The 19,968-nt window shown below is 39.4% G+C and overlaps 1 protein-coding gene across 1 annotated transcript; it reads left to right on the forward strand.

Annotated features, from left to right (window-relative positions):
- Positions 1-611: 611 nt before the first annotated feature.
- On the forward strand, positions 612-19,869 carry LOC119263999 (IgGFc-binding protein-like). The gene is made up of 17 exons (XM_037540956.1): positions 612-674; positions 856-903; positions 1,591-2,847; positions 3,784-4,037; positions 5,090-5,672; positions 6,823-7,445; positions 8,556-9,123; positions 9,235-9,437; positions 10,219-10,366; positions 10,657-10,907; positions 11,010-11,592; positions 11,757-12,379; positions 13,781-14,348; positions 14,443-14,645; positions 15,894-16,268; positions 16,377-16,633; positions 19,698-19,869. The coding sequence occupies exons 2-17, from the start codon at positions 858-860 to the stop codon at positions 19,711-19,713; spliced, it is 6,558 nt and encodes a 2,185-aa protein (XP_037396853.1). The 5' UTR covers positions 612-674; positions 856-857; the 3' UTR covers positions 19,714-19,869.
- The last annotated feature ends 99 nt before the right edge of the window (positions 19,870-19,968 follow it).

Raw genomic sequence — 19,968 nt, forward strand, 5'->3', positions numbered from 1 at the left:
CAAGTTAATAAAACTGTGACCACCAAATATGCAGCTTTTTTAAACAGTAATTTCTGGCCAAGCGACACAATAGCAGCATCAGTTCAGATGCTCACTGAACAGGAGCTGTGGGTGTTAGGTCATGTTTGGAACTAAAATAGGAGCATATAGCATGTAATGTTTTGGACTTGGCATGGTTTTGGTCTTCCATGTGCTTTATGTGGTTTGAACTTACACAGTGCTGGTCCAACCTGCCTGGATTGTCTAAAATGACTGTGATATGTGATCAGATTTTTCCCATTCTTTACACCAGGAGATCTTATGGCACTGTACTTTTACTGTACTGTAGTGTGGTGACATGTTTACAGAAGTATTACATATAGACACAGGAAGACAAGGTTTGAGTTTAATGAATGCAAGGTACGCAATTCTTACATAAAAACACATAGATTGGCAATATAAAAGTGATCAATAAAGAACTAAATCTAAATGCACTCTGTCTCTGTGACTGGCAGCATGAGATAACACAGGTGTGGCCAGTCTGACCACCACCTTTCTATTATGTTGTCTCCAAACATGCAGTTTCTTTCAGCAGTGCCAAAGCAGCGCTTATTGGCTGCTGCAGACTTAGAGAAGTGAATTTAAGCTGCAGGTTCCAGATCAGCTGCACACTTTGTGTCACAGCTTTGACTCAGGTAAGACAGGATGCTGTTAATGAGGGAACCGAAGGGGGCAAAGAAAGTGTGAAAGCATTCTGAGATGCTAAAACTTGTTAAGGGGAAAGTAGTTTAGGCTAGTTCTCTTTTTTTATTCATATCTTAAATATGAATTTTCTAGACTTTGTGTGGAAACTAATTTATTGCTCTTTACCTGTAGCTATGGAGTTGAGGATCCTCTGTACTTTGGTTGCTGCCCTGCTTTGTGGTAAGACCTTCCCACCTTCACTTAGAACCCTTCTGGAATCCATAAAGCATATTATACTTTAAATGTGTTTCAAAGTCTAACTCATTTGTTTGAAATTGTTCATGCACTGGAGAAATACGGTCAAGTTTGGACAGCCCTGGTCAAATGACATGTTTTGCTGATTTTCTAAGTCAAAATAAGTTAACACATCCTCTATGGTGAACACATTTTGATGCACACTTTCGGTTTATTTGCTGAATTTCATACATTGGGAAATAAACTATACAAACCATGAAATATGGACTGTGCAAAACCTCTGGCAATATGTTAAATTCAGAAAATAATTAAACATCGAACACTAAAAATGACAGAAATTGGCATATTTCAATTTGTTTGCATTAACTTTTTTTACTTTAAAACAACATGTAAGTTGACTGTGGATGCTAAAACTTTTGCATACGATTGTGCTGTCTTTCTGACTGTGTAGTCAGGTACTTTTACAGTACACATGAAGCTCAAATGCTGGTGCTAGCACCAATATTTGGGCTTGATCTATGACTTTAAACTGGTAATTTTGCCTTTGCACTTGAAAGACATTGAACACAAGAAAGTAATGCAAATAAATTCATCTTATGCTTTTTCAGCCTTCATAAATACAAGCATGAATGTGCTTTCTGTTACTTAATATCTTTTCTTAAAATCTCCCAGGGCTTTGCACTGCTGGGCCCGCAGGGAAAGAATTTGCTCTGTCCTTCATGCAGAATTACAAACCAGGGAATAACAATGGCCCATCACGTTTCATTGTGGAGATCTCTAGCCCCCCAAGTTCCATATTAAGCACCAATGTGAAGGTGATTGCACTGGGACAAGTGTTCGAGAAGATTCTTCAGCCAGGAGCTGGAGGGTCATTGCAGCTTCCAGATGGGGTGGAGATGACTGGGACCACAAAAAGCAAACAAACTGTTCAGGTGCAGGCTGACCAAGAAATTCTAGTGCTTTCTCTAAACTCTAAGCCCTACTCAGCAGATACCTCAGTGATCTACCCTGTGAAAGACTGGGGCACAGAGTACTACATCTACACTCCACAGATGGGCCCACCTGGTACCTTCAAAGAGTTTGCCATCACCAATCAGGGCAGCCAAAACACAGTAGAGATTCTGTTAAATGGTGCAGTGACCTTTCAAGGGCAGCAATACTCAAAAGGGAGCCAACTTACCATCTCTTTAGAGCCATTTGAGAGTGTGCAGATCCAAAGTACAGATGACCTGACTGGCTCCAAAGTAATTGCCAAACAACCAGTTGCTGTTTTCACAGGCCACAGCTGTACCTGGTACTTTTCAGAATGCAATCATGTGTATGAACAGCTACTTCCCGTAAGTAATTGGGGTACAGAGTTCACGGTTGGGACTCTTTCCTATTCAGAACCTCCGTTTAGATTTGATACGGTGATCATTCAGGCTTCGCAAACAACACAACTCCAAATCACTACACAAGATGGTACAGTCTCGCCCAAGCAAATGGTGCCTGGAGAATCCGTCTTTATCAATATTCCATACCCCAACTCTCTGCATTTCACTGCTGATAAAGGGGTTCAGGTCCTGTATGAGTTTAATGGAGGAACAAATCAAAACGGAGAGGTGAATGACCCCTTCCTCATCACCATCCTGTCAACAGACCACTTTAGTACCTCCTACACAATGGAGGGGCAAGCTGGCTTTACAAATGAAGCCATTATTGTAGCTCGTACATCTGACTTGAGTAAACTGACACTAGATACACGTCCGATATCAAAAGACCTCCAGTGGATTCAGGCTGGGAAAAGTGAATACTCATGGACGCAGTTTAGTTATGGTGAAACTTCAGGCCTCTATCAGGTAGCCCATCCAGACGCACCTTTTGCCTTGTACAGCTTTGGTGCTTCCAAGCAGAATGGATATGGATCTCCAGCTCCTGGCAATCCTCCAGGTAAGCAAATAAAATCACTATAAATACAGTTACAGAAATAAAACGGCAAGGCTGTACAGTTGGGCAACAAAGTTGAATATAAGGAAAAGGGACACACATGCTATAGCACAAGGACTTTTGCACTGCAGAAGAAGTGTGAATAATAATAATAATAATAATAATAATAATAATAATAATGGTTACTTCTCACCTTCTCTTATCCATACGGTTATGTGATGAAGTGAAAGATGTTATCATGCAATTTTGTTACCCCTTATTATGACATGCTTTCTTTAAGTGTAAAATCTATTGCTGTATTTACAGAACATACAAAGTTATTTCTGAGGTTTGACTTTTTTCAATTGCGAGTGAAATGATATACTTGGGCAGTGCAGCATGCATTGTGATGATCACCTTGTGTAACTGAACTACACATACAAAACCAGACCAATATGCAAAGGAAATACATTTCCCTTTTGGCATATATTTACATATTCAAAAATGGCACAGTTAAATATATTGTAACATCTAGTATAAACGAGGGAGAAACACATATTTACATGTTTTATGCTTTATTGGACTGTATCAGCCACAGCTTCACCATACAATCATAATCAGAATGCTAACGTAGCTCTCTAGTTGGTTGTTGATTTAGCCCCCCCAACCCCCAAGCTGTGGGGCAAAGAGCCTGCAGCAAGTCAACACTGCTCAAGTGCTCAACCTTGACTCCCCAGTTTTTCCTGCACTCAAGCACAAATAGCACCAAACATGGTGATTCCCACTGCCGCTCTACACAATCAAACCAAGCTACCCCAACCACATTCCCCAACACGCTACAATATTTAGTTTCACATATATTGCGTATATTGTATATAATGTATTCTCTCATCTTATTGTATCTTCATAATTACAGTAGAATCATAGGTAAGTGAATCAGTGTGCTGAATTTTCCTCCAGCTTCTGTTGGTACCTGCTGGGTCATGGGCGACCCACACTACCGTACATTTGATGGCACTTACTACAACTTCATGGGTAACTGCACCTACATAATGGCCAAGAACTGTCATGTGGACACTGTACACCCAGCATTTGAAGTCCTGGCTGAGAATGAACGCAGTGGCAGTTCAAAAAGCACCTTTGTCAATGAGGTTGTCATTACAGTCTATGGTGAAACCATCACCATTGTCCGCAATGAGTTTGGACTTGTAAGGGTAAGTGTATATAATGTATGAATATATAAGTACTCTACTACTGCAGTCTGATACATGTATTTTTATAGGTCTGGCCTCAATGATTTGAATAATCTTGAATTTGTTTATTACTTTGGTTTTCATTTCTCTATGTAGTAACTGGAAGCTTCATCATTTTTATAACCTAAAAGAAATTTCAGTAGCAACAACATTTAGATTAAATGTTCATATATATATATATATATATATATATATATATATATATATATATATATATATATATATAGAGAGAGAGAGAGAGAGAGAGAGAGTGCAACAACCACCACTGCTTTTCCACATAACTTTCCACTGAAGCTAAAACAGCAGAGAATTAGACTAAGAAATCACTGAGCTCCAACCGCTTCAGGCAGGAATACTTGCTCTTTTTTCATTCCCTTTCTTTTCTGATTAACCCTTCAGGGCCCACCAGCAGTCCCAAAGTTTTATTGCACAATTCTATAACCTAAGAATAGGTTTGTTTGCATTGAAGTCCCTGCAGTAGTTGAATAATAGGGTTAGTATGTAATAAGCCTGTGATTTTAAGGGGTAAAATAATTTTACAGCAGGTTTAAAACTTGACAGCACAAATAACAAACAGCAGATCTCATATCTGGGAAGTTTAGCCTCTATACACTGTTAGTATAAGTGTATAAGTGTAGCCTCTATACACTGTTAGTACAGCTGCACCAACTAGTCCATCAGAGCTTAGTAAATCATTATTTTAATTATACCTCAAAGTACAGGTGAATGAAAACGCATAATTAAAATGGAAGCGCATGTGTTCTATCAGACAGATGATTGAATTTGCTTCAAATATTATTGCTTTTAATAATGATTTTGGGAAGTTTTCAAGCACTCATTTGCAAATACAAATGAGTATTTGAAGCATGTAAATTGATGTTCAGGAAGCCCTAATAATTTAGATATTAAAAATCAAACTCTTAAGTTCTAATACAAAACAGAATTATCATCAAGATTTTTTTTACAAGAAAATCAAATGAATTCCTGCCTTATCATTCATGTTCCCACCTCAGATAAAGGATTCTCTTTGGTACCTTCCAATCTCCTTGGACAATGGCAGAGTGACTCTCCAGCAAAGTGGCCTCTCAGTTATTGTGGAGACAGACTTTGGGCTGTCAGTGCAGTACAACTGGGATCAATATCTGGTGGTAAAAGTACCAGGCAACTTTATGGAAAGGATGTGTGGCATGTGCGGGAACTTCAATGGGAAGAAGAATGATGACCTCACTACTCCCACAGGCTCCTTGGCAGGCAGTATTCCAGCACTGGGAAAGAGCTGGAGGGTTCCAGGCCTGCCACAGGATGCCTATTGTACTGATGATTGTGCTGGCCAGTGTGAGAGCTGTGAGGGAGTGTCATGGCTTAAACGTGTGGCAGCAGAGGCCTTCTGTCATGTTGTAACCATTCTCACTGATGGCCCATTCCGTGATTGCAAGTCTCTCATTGATCCCAAGGTTTTCTATGAAAATTGCCTATTTGACTATTGCATGGGCAATGGGTACAAGAACTTTCTATGCAAGACAGCACAGATCTACACAGATGCTTGCCAGAGAGCTGGTGTACATGTGTTCAACTGGAGACACCTCATTGGCTGCCGTGAGTATTAGAAAAAAGACATAATAATAATATTTACATGCCACATTTTCACTGTTTATTCAAGCCCCCTGTTGAATGGGGGTTGTCAATATATAAGGTTTCAAAGCTCAGACACTCATTTGAAATATGACATATGATTTTTTGGAAACTTCCTGCCTATCACGCCTGATGTTTTATAAAAAGTATGGCTGTTACTAAGTAAGCACAAAAATATTTAGTGTATTTATTCATTGTCTAGTAAACAGTATCATTTTGTGCATTTCTGATTGAACTATAACCAATAACCATGTGTTAGATGTATTTTTAAAGAGGGAAGTGGGACGGTGTTTTCAGTTGGGGGTAACGTCATGCTAAATACTGTGTGTGTGAATGTATCATTACAAGCTTGATTGTGGAGAGAGGTGACAATACAAATACACTAGGTACATATAACCGACAGTAACCATTGATGCACACCCTACTGTCTCTGGTGAAATTTTTGCAAATAAGCTGAGTACAGACCATTCAGATTGATAAGAGGCGCAGCATCCACTAGTGTTATGCCCATATTCAAGATAAATTTGCAGATCTAACAGGAAATGTTTATCATTTTTAAACAATATTAATCAAAGGCTGCGCAGAGAAACAGCTTAGGGCTGGTATGTGGTACTCTCGCTTGTATTTTAGCAGAATGTCCGCGCTAACAATGAGGGAAGTGATGCCGTGTAAATTCCCCTTTCCTCCTTCTGTTTGCCTTGTTGAAAGCTTCACATACCACCATTCCCCTGCCTCTCCCAATCTTCTGTGACTGTAATAGGGCATCTGGCTCCCTCAAACACAACAAAGCCACCTAGACCACTTGCCCAAGCAAGAGTTCAGCTCTTCTGTCGCAAGCTTTGTCTGGGGTGTGGTCCAAACCTGCAAAACTGAATAGTGCAAGTCTCCTGCAGATTTTCAACATAGGCTATATAAACAATCCAAAAACAAAATACAAACTTCACTCCACAAAATTCACACAATTGAGTATTTGCTTTACTTAAAACATTTTAAGTTTGCAGTTAAATACTACTGAAAACTGGGGGTGCTGCAGGCCCCTCATCACCCCTACCTTCCATGTCCCTGTTTTTTTATGACTTATTTCACTCACTGTCACATCTTCATCTTTTCTCAGCTGCCCCAACATGTCCTGAAAACAGTCAGTATGAGTCCTGTGCCTGTCCTGCTACCTGTGAGAATCCCACTCCTTCTGCTGATTGCAAAGCTAATTGTGTGGAGGCCTGTGTCTGTGATGGTGGATACCTGTGGAGTGGAAACAAGTGTGTCCCCAAGCCTCAGTGTGGCTGTATGTACAGCAGTGGAGGTGACGAGCGCTACCTGCAGGCTGGACAATCCATCTGGGTTGATGATACTTGCAGCCAAAACTGCACCTGCGACCCAACCAGTGGTCAAGTTGTGTGCGAGAACACAGGCTGCCAGAGTGGATCAGAATGCAATGTTGTTAAAGGGATTAGAGACTGCTATCCGGTTTCTCAATCGACCTGCAACATCTACGGCGACCCCCACTACAACACATTTGACAACAAAACTTATGACTTCCAGGGTACCTGCACCTACACCGCTGCTCAGGGCTGTCATCTGGAAGGAACAAAACTTACACCGTTTGCTGTTATAGTGGAGAATGAAAAGTGGAATGGGATCCAGATGAGTCCAAACGTATCTGTGGCCAAGGTGGTCATTGTGGAGGTGTACGGCATGATTTTAGTTTTGCGAAGAAATGAGCTACATCAGATAATGGTAAGTCTTACAGCACACAGATTTCATTAGTACTAACCTTTACATAAGTTTAAGTGATACTTTTTTAACCCCACAAACAGGGAAATTCCACCGATAACAGTAAAAATGTAATTCTATAAAACACGTTTAGTTCTTTTGTGCAGTTGTGACTCTCCAGCATTAATACTGGGCAATAGTGTCTTCCGTGTGCCATTAATTGGATTAAAATATAATCCTAAATCCTAAATATAGCCTTTTCTTCAACACAATACAGTTTTCATATCCATTATATTTTCTGTTCAATGTCACTACAGTCATATGCAAAAGTTTGGGTGCACCTGGTCAAATGAAAAAGTTAAAATAGTTAACAAAGTTAACATAGTGGTCATTTGCTGAAGTAAAAGTAAAAAGAAACCGTGAAACATTAAACATAAAATGTGGCCTGTGCATGGCATTATTTTTTCACAATATGTTAAACAGAGCAAATTATTTATAAAATTTGCAGAGAAATGCCACATGCCAACTTATTTTCACTTTGATCTCTGCCAGTCAAATTACATGTCACCTGTAAAATGACTGGGGGAGATCAACCTTTTGACTCCCAAGGGTAGATCTCTAGTCATGGAACATAATTGTACCATAATCCATTGAAATGATATTTTTTAAGTTTTGATTCCACACTTCCCATCTCATCTCCAGGCTTTTTATTTTATTGTTCTGTTTTAAAATATTACATTATGAAAAAAGTTTTTACCAGGTACTTTTTATCTGGGAAAACCTAATTAAGGTACGCAACAGGACCTTAAAACCACTGTTGTACCTTTTGAGGTAACATTTACATTGTTTGCACCTTGATGAACAAAAAATTTTCCTGCACTGAACCTTTATTTCTAACAGTGTAGGGAAATCATTTTCATTAGTAATTACAGACATGACAAAGTTTTTCACAAGGTATGACAAAAGTATTTACTGCCTTCTTCCTCTGAGAATGCTGCATAAATCTACACAGCCTTACTAATTAATTTGTCCCAGATCTAAAATTGTCAGCTGGAACTGTTGCTGCTAGTGAAACAGACAGCAGATGGGTGAAAAGTACACATATTTATGTTTGATTACATGCTATAATTTCAGGTTAATGGGATCTTGACCAACATCCCTGTAAGTCTGGATGGTGGAAAAGTGATAGTCCAGGAAGATGGTTATCAAAATGTTATCACTACAGACTTTGGCCTGAGAGTCGCCTACGATATGATTTATCATGTTAGCATCACAGTCCCCAGCAGCTACCACGGGAAGACCTGTGGACTGTGCGGCAACAACAATGGTAACAAAAATGATGATTTCTTGCTGCCTGATGGTAAAGAAACCAAAGACATTAAAACATTTGGAGCTGCGTGGAAATTGGCTGTTCCTGGTGTTGTGTGTGATGATGGCTGTTCTGGAGACTTCTGTCCAAAATGCCCTGCAGACAAGAAAGCTGTCTTTGAAAAGGACTGCAGCATCATTACCAACCCTGAAGGACCATTTGCTGCCTGTCACAGTGTAATTAACCCTGAGTCCTACTTCAAAGATTGTGTCTATGATGTCTGTATGGGTGATGGAGATAAGAACATGCTCTGCCACAGCATTGCTGCTTACATGATTGACTGTCAGAACTTTGGAGTTACGGTTAAAAATTGGAGAACGTCAACATTTTGCCGTATGTATAGAAACAAGTTGTAAAGCAGCTTAAATACAGTAAAGCATATTCATTATATATAGAATATTTTAGGTATTTAACTGATATGTTTCTTATCCTGGTTCCTTATAGCACTAAAATGCTCTGCCAACAGTCACTATGAAATCTGTGCTCAGCCGTGTGACTCACCATGTCCTGGCCTCACTGGAGTCATTGACTGTAAAGATCAGGTCTGTGCTGAAGGCTGTATGTGCGACTCTGGATTCTTCACCAATGGTACAGGCTGTGTTAAAGCAGATCAGTGTAGCTGTTATGAGAATGGACACACCTACAAGGTAGGTCAACTCTGTATTGTTTAGTAAGCTTTTGTATTTTGGCATAGAAAAAAAAATATTATTAACAAATAATGCGGTCTCAGTACTGTCATGCTTAAAAAAGACAGTTTAGTGTTAAGCAAGGTGTAGAAAACAAGGGGTGCTGGGGGTTCCAGGACTCCCTAATCAACCTCTTTGACCCCCTAAATGTCTGAAATTCTAAATTCTGGGGGTCCTGAAAATAAACTTATTATGAATGTGTGCTGTTTGTCAGAGAATAGATGGTTAAATGCAAATACAAGGAAAGGTCATTGTTTGGCCTGCTCCATAGACAATCAGTGAGGTTCTGTGTTTGGTAGTCTTAACTATTGAGAGTTGCAGCACTTGTCTGCGTCAGACTGCCTCTCAGACTCACCCAGTTGGTCCTTTGTGGGCTAGCAACTGTAACTATGCCTGTAAGATCTCAGTTAATGTGGAGACCACATTACCAAACTAGAAAAGAGCGTTTCCAAAAGAATAGTTAACCAAATGTTTTGCTGCCATTGAAGCTAGCACAAGTGTTGCTATGGTAAGTGAGTTAGCAGCCAGGCAACACTGGTGTAGCCAGCCAACATAGGACCTCTTGAATACCAGGGGGTATTTCACACACTAGCATTAAGGACGTTAATTATGACAAATTATACCAAGTTGTTAAACTTATAGCAGGAGTGTTTAACACTTGGCCAAATTGATGTCATTAAGTAAGCAGTAAATAAGTAAGTAAAACATGTCACATGTCAATGATTGTTAACTCCTCTTGCAGATTGGTCAGTCAGTCATCACCAATGACTGCAAAGAACGTTTGACCTGTATTGCCTCTGGTGAAGTCAAACATGAAGCCATGCAATGTGGTGCTAATGAAGTCTGTGAGATTCAAAATGGTATTCGTGGCTGCTACCCAAAGCCTAATGGTAAGTAAAAGTAAAACATTTGGATAAACAACTTTTTCCACATTGTACAGAATTTTGATCCATTGCAATGACCACAGAACCATAAACTCTGGAAAGCTTTTTGTAGTTGTCACCAAACTTAATAAACTTGACTGTTAAATTCTGTTAAAATAGTCAGAGAATCTCAGTGGACATGGATCATTGCTAAAACAATAATAATAAATACTTCATCAAGGGAAATTTCTTCAATACTAAATCAATAGTTTAAGTCAGAATTAATTAACTGATGGACATCAAAAGTCATCCTTTAGTTTCAGGTACCTGCTGGGTCATGGGTGACCCACACTACCGCACTTTTGATGGTGATTACTACAACTTCATGGGCAACTGCACCTACATCATGGCCAAGAACTGCGATGTAGACAGTAACTACCCAGCATTTGAAGTCCAGGCCATGAATGAACGTTTCGGCAGCTCAAAGGGTACTTTTGTCAGCGAAGTCACCATTAAAGTCTACGATCAATACATCACCATTGTCCACCATGAGACCGGGCTTGTGCGGGTGAGTATTGTTTGAAATGTTTGCTTTACTATTTACCTTGTGGAAAAACTACTTGTCAGTCTAAATCAGCTACTGTGTCAATTATGTTCTAACTTGTTTCAGATAAGTGATTCTCTTTGGTACCTTCCCATCTCCCTGGACGATGGCAAAGTGACCCTTCGGCAAAGTGGTCTTTCAGTTATTGTGGAGACAGACTTTGGCCTGTCAGTTCAGTACAACTGGGATCAATTTCTGGTGATAAAGATTCCAGACACCTTCATGGGAAAAATGTGTGGCATGTGTGGAAACTTCAATGGGAAGGCGAATGATGACCTCACTACTCCCACAGGCTCTTTGGCAGGCAGTATTCCAGCACTGGGAAAGAGCTGGAGGGTTCCAGGGTTGCCGGAGGATGCCTATTGTACTGATGATTGTGTTGGAAAGTGTGAGAGCTGTGAGGGAGAACCATGGTATGATCATTTGGCAGCAGAAGCCTTCTGTCACTTGGTCACCATCTTGACTGATGGTCCATTTAGTGAATGCAAGACTCTCATTGATCCCAAGGTTTTCTATGAAAATTGCCTTATTGACTACTGCATGGGCAAAGGATTTAAGCATTTTCTTTGTAAGACAGCACAGATTTACACAGATGCATGCCAGCGAGCTGGTGTACATGTACACGACTGGAGACACCTCATTGGCTGTCGTAAGTATTAGGAAAAAGAGGAACGTACAATGAGTGCAGTACACAAAATAACATTTTGCGATAATGAAAACTAGACAGATAATAATAGTGGTAAACATAGATGAAAGATTTTTTACATTTGTGATCTGTGCTTTCACTGATGGTTACACTGTCACCTCTACCAGCTGCCCCTACATGCCCCGCAAACAGCCACTTTGAGTCCTGCTCCTGTCCTGCTACCTGTGAGAATCCCACTCCTTCTGCTGAATGCCAATCCAGCTGCGTGGAGGCTTGCGTCTGTAACGATGGGTACCTGTGGAGTGGAAACAAGTGTGTGCCTAAGAATCAGTGTGGCTGTGTGTACAGTGTTGGAAGTGAGAAACGCTACCTGCAGGCTGGAGAATCCATCTGGGCTGATGACAGCTGCAGCAAAAAGTGCACCTGCAATCCAACCAGTGGTCAAGTTCAATGTGAAACTGCGAGCTGCCCAAATGGAACAGCATGCAGTGTTGCTAAAGGAATCAGAGCATGCCATGCAGTATCTCATGGCACTTGCAACATCTATGGCGATCCCCACTACAACACATTCGACAACAGCACATATGACTTCCAGGGTACCTGCACCTACACTGCCGCTCAGGGCTGCCATCTAGAGGGAACTCAGCTCACTCCATTTGCAGTTATTGTGGAGAATGAGAAATGGAATGAGATCCAGCTCGCTCCAAACGTCTCTATGGCCAAGGTGGTTGTGGTGGAAGTGTACGGCATGGTTTTAGTGCTGAGACGAAATCTGCTACATCAAATAGCGGTATGTACAATAATAGATATTGTGTTGTCTGATGTTGTGATATGAGTGTTTGGTTTAGGTTCGCATATAACAACTAAATGCCAACTAAAAAAGTTACTTAACCTTTATGGAAGGAAAACAATCTGCTTTTAAAATACACTTCTTTTTAAATTTTCTATTAGATAAACGGTGATTTTTCCTAATAATCATTAAAATAATGTGTTTTGATGTTTTTGTTTTGTTCATGTAGTAGCAATAAGATAAGATAGTTGCTAGCTAGTTAATAGTTTTGACCAGTGATCACCAGCCCTCTTCCAAAAGCATCCTCCATGCTGCCTCCTTCTTACCTACCATTACTGCATCTAATCCAGCCAATCAAAGACTTTTGAAGAAGTTATCTAGCTGGAGGAGGTGTGGCAGATTGTGGTTGGAGTTAGACTTTGCAGGAAGGTTGATCCCTAGGATGAGGGTTGATGACCCTTGAATTAGCCTCTTGAAACTTACTGTCACGCTACCCAAAAGGCTTATCTACCACTTTGCAGTTTGTACCTCACACTTAGCTGCCTAGAACTTAGTGGTCTGTAAAAAGAAGTGATCCCAAAGTTGGATTTCTTCTGGTCAAGTTGCAGATACATTTTAGTGAAAATTATAAAGGGAATATTGCCAGAAAGTACCCAGATATGATCTGGACATGGAAGAAGAACATGATGTTGATGCAAGGTGCCTCAAGGAGAGTGTTACAACTCGCTTGGTCTTGGCCAGTCATGACACTGCTAGTTTTTTAGTATGTATATTAAAATCAGTCAACATTGTACACATCAAATTAGAGAGACTGATGATTTAGATCATTTCAGAACATTTAACCTCCATCAATATGAGTGCCAACCAACTTTATCCAACCAACTGTAACTGTTATCTTATTATCTCAAAATCAGTTCACATTCACTGTTAACCAGAGGTAACTGTGAAATCTTTTTCTTGGCCAGTCTAGCCGGCCCAACTGCCCTGGGAGTAAAACATCAGGCATGAAGAACAGGCTCTATATTAGCCATGAAGTGAACCAACCTGTTATTTGTAGATTGTTTGAACACTGGATGCAGGTATCTAAGTATAAATCCAGTGTGTGTGGTGGGAAAGAATGTGCCTGTTTGCACCTTGGTGCAACGTGTTTTGTGTACAGATCATATATCAATATACTTTTGCTACAATCCCTTACATTTTTTCACCAAATGCATTCTGTTTACACTTGTTGTTGTAATATTATCAAGATTGTAATCTGATCACAGTGCATCCCAGGGATGATCACACCTGGCTTCTTTTGTGAAAATCTGAAAGTGATCTGGTCACAGAAAACACATGGCAATGCAAGGTGTAAACAGGCCCAGTATGCTACCAAAGAAAACTATTTGTTTTTCCTTTCAGGTTAATGGTGTATTAACCAACATCCCTATAAGTCTCAATGATGGAAGAGTGACGGTCCAGCAGGAGGGCTTCCAAAATGTTATCACTACAGACTTTGGCCTGAGAGTCACCTACGATATGATTTATCACGTAATCATTACAGTCCCAAGCAGCTACCTTGGAAAAACTTGTGGTATGTGTGGAACCTTTAATGGTAAGAAGAGTGATGAGTTACTGCTGCCAGATGGTAAAGTAACCAGCGATATTAAAGCATTTGGAGCTGCGTGGAAAGTGGCTGTTCCTGGTGTTGTGTGTGATGATGGCTGTTCTGGAGACTTCTGTCCAACGTGCCCTGCAGACAAGAAAGCTGTCTTTGAAAAGGACTGCAGCATCATTACCAACCCTGAAGGTCCATTTGCTGCCTGTCACAGTGTAATTAACCCTGAGTCCTACTTCAAAGATTGTGTATACGATGTGTGTGCTGGTAACGGAGATAAGAACATGCTCTGCCACAGCATTGCTGCTTACATGTCTGACTGTCAGAACTTTGGAGTTCCTGTTAAAAACTGGAGAACATCGACATTTTGCTGTAAGTGTTCAGTGAATCTACAAATATTACATTAATGCTTGCACTGATTAAAAGAAATCATGGACTCACATTACTTTATCTGTGTTCCTTATAGCACTGAAATGCCCTGCCAACAGTCACTATGAAATCTGTGCTCAGTCATGTGACTCACCCTGTCCTGGCCTCACTGAAATCATCAACTGTGATATAAAGACCTGTGCTGAAGGCTGTATGTGTGACTCTGGATTCTACACCAATGGGACGGGCTGCATTAAAGCAGATCAGTGTAGCTGTTATGAGAATGGGCACACCTACAAGGTGAGTTATATCTCATTTTATTAGGCACACCTTCCTGGTATATATCTTTTGTCTGACAGCTACACATCCTATAGGTTACAGTAAGATTCTGCCAAAAGAAGAGAACATCCTGTAAATTTACTTGCATATAATCCTGTAGACCAGGGGTCTTAAATGGCAGCTGGCCTGCAAGATGGCTTCATATTGCCCATCACACATTCTAATGCTAAATGTTTACATTTGAAGTGTAGATTTGCTTCACCCACCAAACACTGATCATGGTAACCCAACATAAGTTATATCTGACATTCCTTGCTTTTAAATGAGAATGAACTGTGTCTTCATGGATTCCTTTCTGACATTGCAACACACACAATGGATCAGAATTAAGGAATGAATGGGATTATCAAACGACAATGCAGATTTACTTATACTTATATAATGTTACGGTTGAATAACACACTTCAAAAAGATGGTTTTTGAAGGATTCTTTAATGAAGAAAATGGTTCTATACAGAAACACTCAGAACGCTTTGCATGATTACAGGGTTCTTTGCTTTGTTAAGAGGGTTCTTCAGATTGATGGAGAATATGCTATAGATGGTTCTATGTAGAACCTTTTTGAAAAGGGTTCTATATAGCACCAATTATTATTACAAGCTTGACATCATATTGATAGAAGAACCATTTTGGTGCTATATAGAACCCTTTTCAAAAAGGCTCTCCATCTACAACACATTCTCTGTAAATCTGAAGAACCCTGTCATTATGCTAAGAACCCTTTAATCAAGCAAAGGTTCTATATAAAACCATTGTCTTTACTAAAGCACCCTTGAGAAACCATTATTTTTAAAACATAATATTCTACTTATACAACTAATAATGATAATACTTCTAATTAGTTATAATATTTATAATACTTAATTATATGTAACATAATATAGTTGATAACATAATTATATTATTATAAAAAATAACTATATTGTTAGTAGTAATAGTAGAAGCTGAGATTTGTGGTGACACTTTTTCCATTGCATTTACTTTTTTAACCTACCCCTTTTTGGAGAAGACAATTTAGCTAGTGACCACCAAGTAATTTGAGACACCTGCTGAAGGAAGGGAGCAAGGAAGTTGCTATATGTTAATGGTAACTAGCACTTTTAATGACCATGGTACAGTACTAAGCTCTTAAACCTGACAACTTGACAGTTCACTGAAGAAATGAAGAAAAAAGTGTATCAGAACTTCTTCTGTTAATTTTTGCTGCAGATTGGTGAGTCTGTTGTCACAGACAATTGCCAAGAACGCTTGACCTGTCTCAATACTGGTATTGTGAGCATTGAAAGCATGACATGTAACAGCGATGAAGTCTGTACGGTCAAGAATGGCGTTCGTGGATGCTTTTCAAAGGAGTGCGTGTTAGAAACTGGAGGCTCCTTCACCCTATTTAATGGAACAACCTGGATCATCCCATCTATGGGAGCCTTTGACTTGGTGAAAGTATGTGACAGTGCTGCTGTAACAGTCTGGTTCCGTGTGGTGGTGAAGTTGCAAGCCTGTAACTCTGGAGCTCTGACACCTGCAGCTGTTTACGTCTTCTTTGAAGACGTGCTTGTCACGGTTAACAGCAAACTTGACATTTGGGTGAGCAAAATGCTTTTTTATTTAAACTGCATCACATGCCAGATGTTGCATTTTGCAGTGATTTCCTTTCCTAACAAATCTGTTGTTTCCTTCTTTTTAAATGTATAGTTCAACGGTAAGAAGCTGACTTTACCAGGTATAAAGAGGAATCAGATATTTGTAAAGGTCATCGATCAAACAGTCATCATCGAGAAGGAATCGGCCCTCAAATTGTCCTACAGTCTTACAGATGGGATCACAATTACCGTGAGTGAAACGATTGCTGCTGACCTGTGCGGTGCCTGTGGGGAGTTCACTGGCTCTGTTTCTGGTGCAAGCATAATAACGTATATGGATGAAAACAGAGCACCTGACTTCCCTAGCTGGTAAGTATGGCTGCATTACAGCATGATTGTGATATCTGAAAAGATATATTGTTGCTATCCAAAATAAATCTCCGTTTTTTGTAGATTTTTAGGTTATGTCATTCAAACACAACAGCTGCCCTTAACATTTAGTGAAAATTTAATCATGAGTAGACCAATAGAATTGCTCCAAATTTGCTCTCTTTCCATCTACATCTTTGCCTTCTCCTGTAAAGTTGCCATTTTTGAGATAGTCTTTTTTTGGACAGTGATGATGTGAAGCTGCATCTATGAATGTCACAAAATTTTATGTGTAGTTCACCAGTTTAACGCTCACCATTTCCATACTATATGGCTTGGTAGGTTTGTCTAGTCTGTAGAAAGTTGTGCTTGCATGACTTGGGTAAATTTGTTCATAGAATCAACGATAAAATCACAAGAAGGTCAGTCATGGGCTGGAGGTTAGGGAACCAGCCTTGTGACCGGAAGGTCGCCGGTTTGATCCCCAGAGCCGACAGAACATGACTGAGGTGTCCTTGAGCAAGACACCTAACCCCCAACTGCTGGTGCTGCGGACTGGGCTGCCCACTGCCCCCTAGTGTGTGTGTGCTCACTAGAGTGTATGTGATGTTTCACTTCACGGACGGGTTAAATGCGGAGGTGAAATTTCCCCATTGTGGGACTAATACGGGTCGCTTAAGTCAAAGGCATTTGGGTTGCTTTTGGTGTCTTTGACATAAGACAGCCTAAAATGCTCTCAACATTCTTTATTTTCACAAAATTAACCATCACATTCAGCAGAGTGACTGTTAATCCACTGCCGCATTACTCAGTTTGCAGGGGATTTTAAAATAACAAAGACCACATTTAACCTGGTACACATTAATAGTCAAATGCAAAAGCTTGGGTGCCCTGGTCAAATGACATGTTTTGTTGATTTTAATGAAAAGTTTGCATCCTGTACAGAGAACACAATAATAAAATAATAATAAGTTCAATATCTATATATACACATCTATATCAATATCTATTGTGTCTTTCACATACCAGTTCTGCACATTTTAATTCAGTCAATTTTTATTTGATAAATTCAACATATTAGAAATAAAAACATAAATGTGGCCTTTGCAGATGTCATGGCACATTTTATATTTTATATTATATTTTATTTATATATGTTTCTTTTGCAACATGTCAGATTTTGCCAATAAATGTACATTAAAATGTGCTTAAAATTCCATCTAAGTTTGTTCTCTGTAGAAGATGTATTAACTTATTCTGACCTAAACATGTAATTTGACCAAACTATTGCATACGACCATTTCTAGTTCACATATATGTACAGTTAGAAGGTACACAATTTCTGGATTGTAGCCCATGTCTCACTGCACAGTATATCAGCCATCCTCTACCCTGTCCATCACTGAAAAGGGACCACCACAGGACCACCACTGAGCAGGTATCATCTGGTTGGTAGATCATTCTCAGCACTGCAGTGATGGCAACATGGTAGTGGTATGTTGGTGTATGTGATGCTGGTGAGAGTGTCAGACACAGCAGTCCTGCTGGAGTTTTTAGAATAGTCCACCAACAAAAAACATCCAGCCTAAAATGGTCCTGTGGTCAAATATCAACCCCGACTAACACAGATTGATCAAGGAAAAAAAAAAACCTAGCCTCTTCACCTGTATGCGCACAAAATTAATCAAGAAATTAGGTATGCCTAATAGAGTGGATCATAAGTGGATGGTGTTTAAAAACTGCTGTGTCTGATCCACTCGTACCAGCACAACACACACTAATGCACTACCACCATATCAGTGTCACTGCAATGCTGAGAATGATTCACAACCCAAATAATAGCTGGTGGTCCTGTGTTGGTCCTTTCCATTGACAGACAGGTAAAAGGGGGCTGACAAACTGTATGTCTGCAGATGTACTAAAGGCAGTAATTGTAAATCTAAAAAATGCCTTTGTATGATAAGTGTACCAAATAAAATAGCCAATCAGTATGAGCACTTAATGTGGTGTTTTTGTTGTTTGTATATTCTCTGTATATTTTTAGTGGACAGTGATAGACCAGTAGTACAGGTTTTTGTTATTTTAAAGTCACTTTGTTGAAAGGTTTGCACATAAATGCTTGAAATTTGTTTCTAAAACACAAACAGGGACACTTTAAGGTGTTTTAAGTCAGGGGTGCTGAAATTTTGAACAACCTGTAAGTGGTGTGAACTGTGATGTCCTGCAAAATGATTGTCTTTTCCTTTTTAATTTTTTGCAATACTTCAAGTTAAACAGAACCAGCCTCTCTTTCTCTCTGGACTTGTCCAGCCACCAATGAAAATTGCTGATATGTGGCACTGCAAATGACTGTGTCACAGCCATAGCCATAGCCACAAGCTAAACTTCAAAGCACACTGAGAGATGTAATAGTTGATAAACAAACTAACGTATTTAAAGCACAGCATTACACTAGATTTTTTTGTTTATTCAAACATGATGTTAGGCAATTGTAGGGTTTAAAAATACTGCAGCTTTGCAAACTTTTCCTCTCATTGCACATCAACTTGCTTATGTTTTAGTGACAGTACCTCAAAGCAACAAACAGTTGTTGAGGGTAGGGATTCGACTCACTTTAATGAAGATACATTGTAATTGTAAACAGTGCAGCTACTGTAGGTTTTGTAAATATGTGAATAAGACATAGAAATACAAACACCACTTTAAAACAAATGCAAAATTTTTAAAATCATTTTTTAGCAGTTGCACAATCCTACCATACCCTATTAGCACGCTATTTGCTGCATCCCTGAAAGTGATGCCTTTATACATTTAAAGATCTTTTGACAGAATGCCAAGCATATGCAGTGGTTCATCAAGGTGATGTGTAGCACTTAGAATCTAAAATACAGGACACTTTGCAAAAGAAAAGTAAAATGTGCCTCTTTTATCAAACCTATGATGTTTAAAACCAACAAATATGTTAATGTTAGAAATGTTTACCATGTTTTAAGGTAAATTACAACAGTTTGTTAGTTGGTCTCACTATTGTCTGAACCTCAATAACTGTTTTGTTTTTTTCCAGCAACAGTGAAGACTGAGGAGCTGTGCTAATTTTCTGAACCCTCGCACTAAGCAACATCCACCCTGTGAAGTAAATTTCCAGTGATATACAACATGATTCTAAACATTATGATTGTCTGATAAATGATCAAACAAAAAATAAAAAAATGGACCAATAAAGCACTTGCAACATATTTTTTTCCAGGCCTGTTATTTCAATGTAAATGAACAGAAACGTATAATTATGGCACAGATTGTATGCAAGCTTTGAAGACTTTTTTCTTGAAATTTCT

Source organism: Pygocentrus nattereri, chromosome 1 (genome assembly GCF_015220715.1).
Source record: "Pygocentrus nattereri isolate fPygNat1 chromosome 1, fPygNat1.pri, whole genome shotgun sequence".
NCBI classification, from domain to species: Eukaryota; Metazoa; Chordata; class Actinopteri; order Characiformes; family Serrasalmidae; genus Pygocentrus; species Pygocentrus nattereri.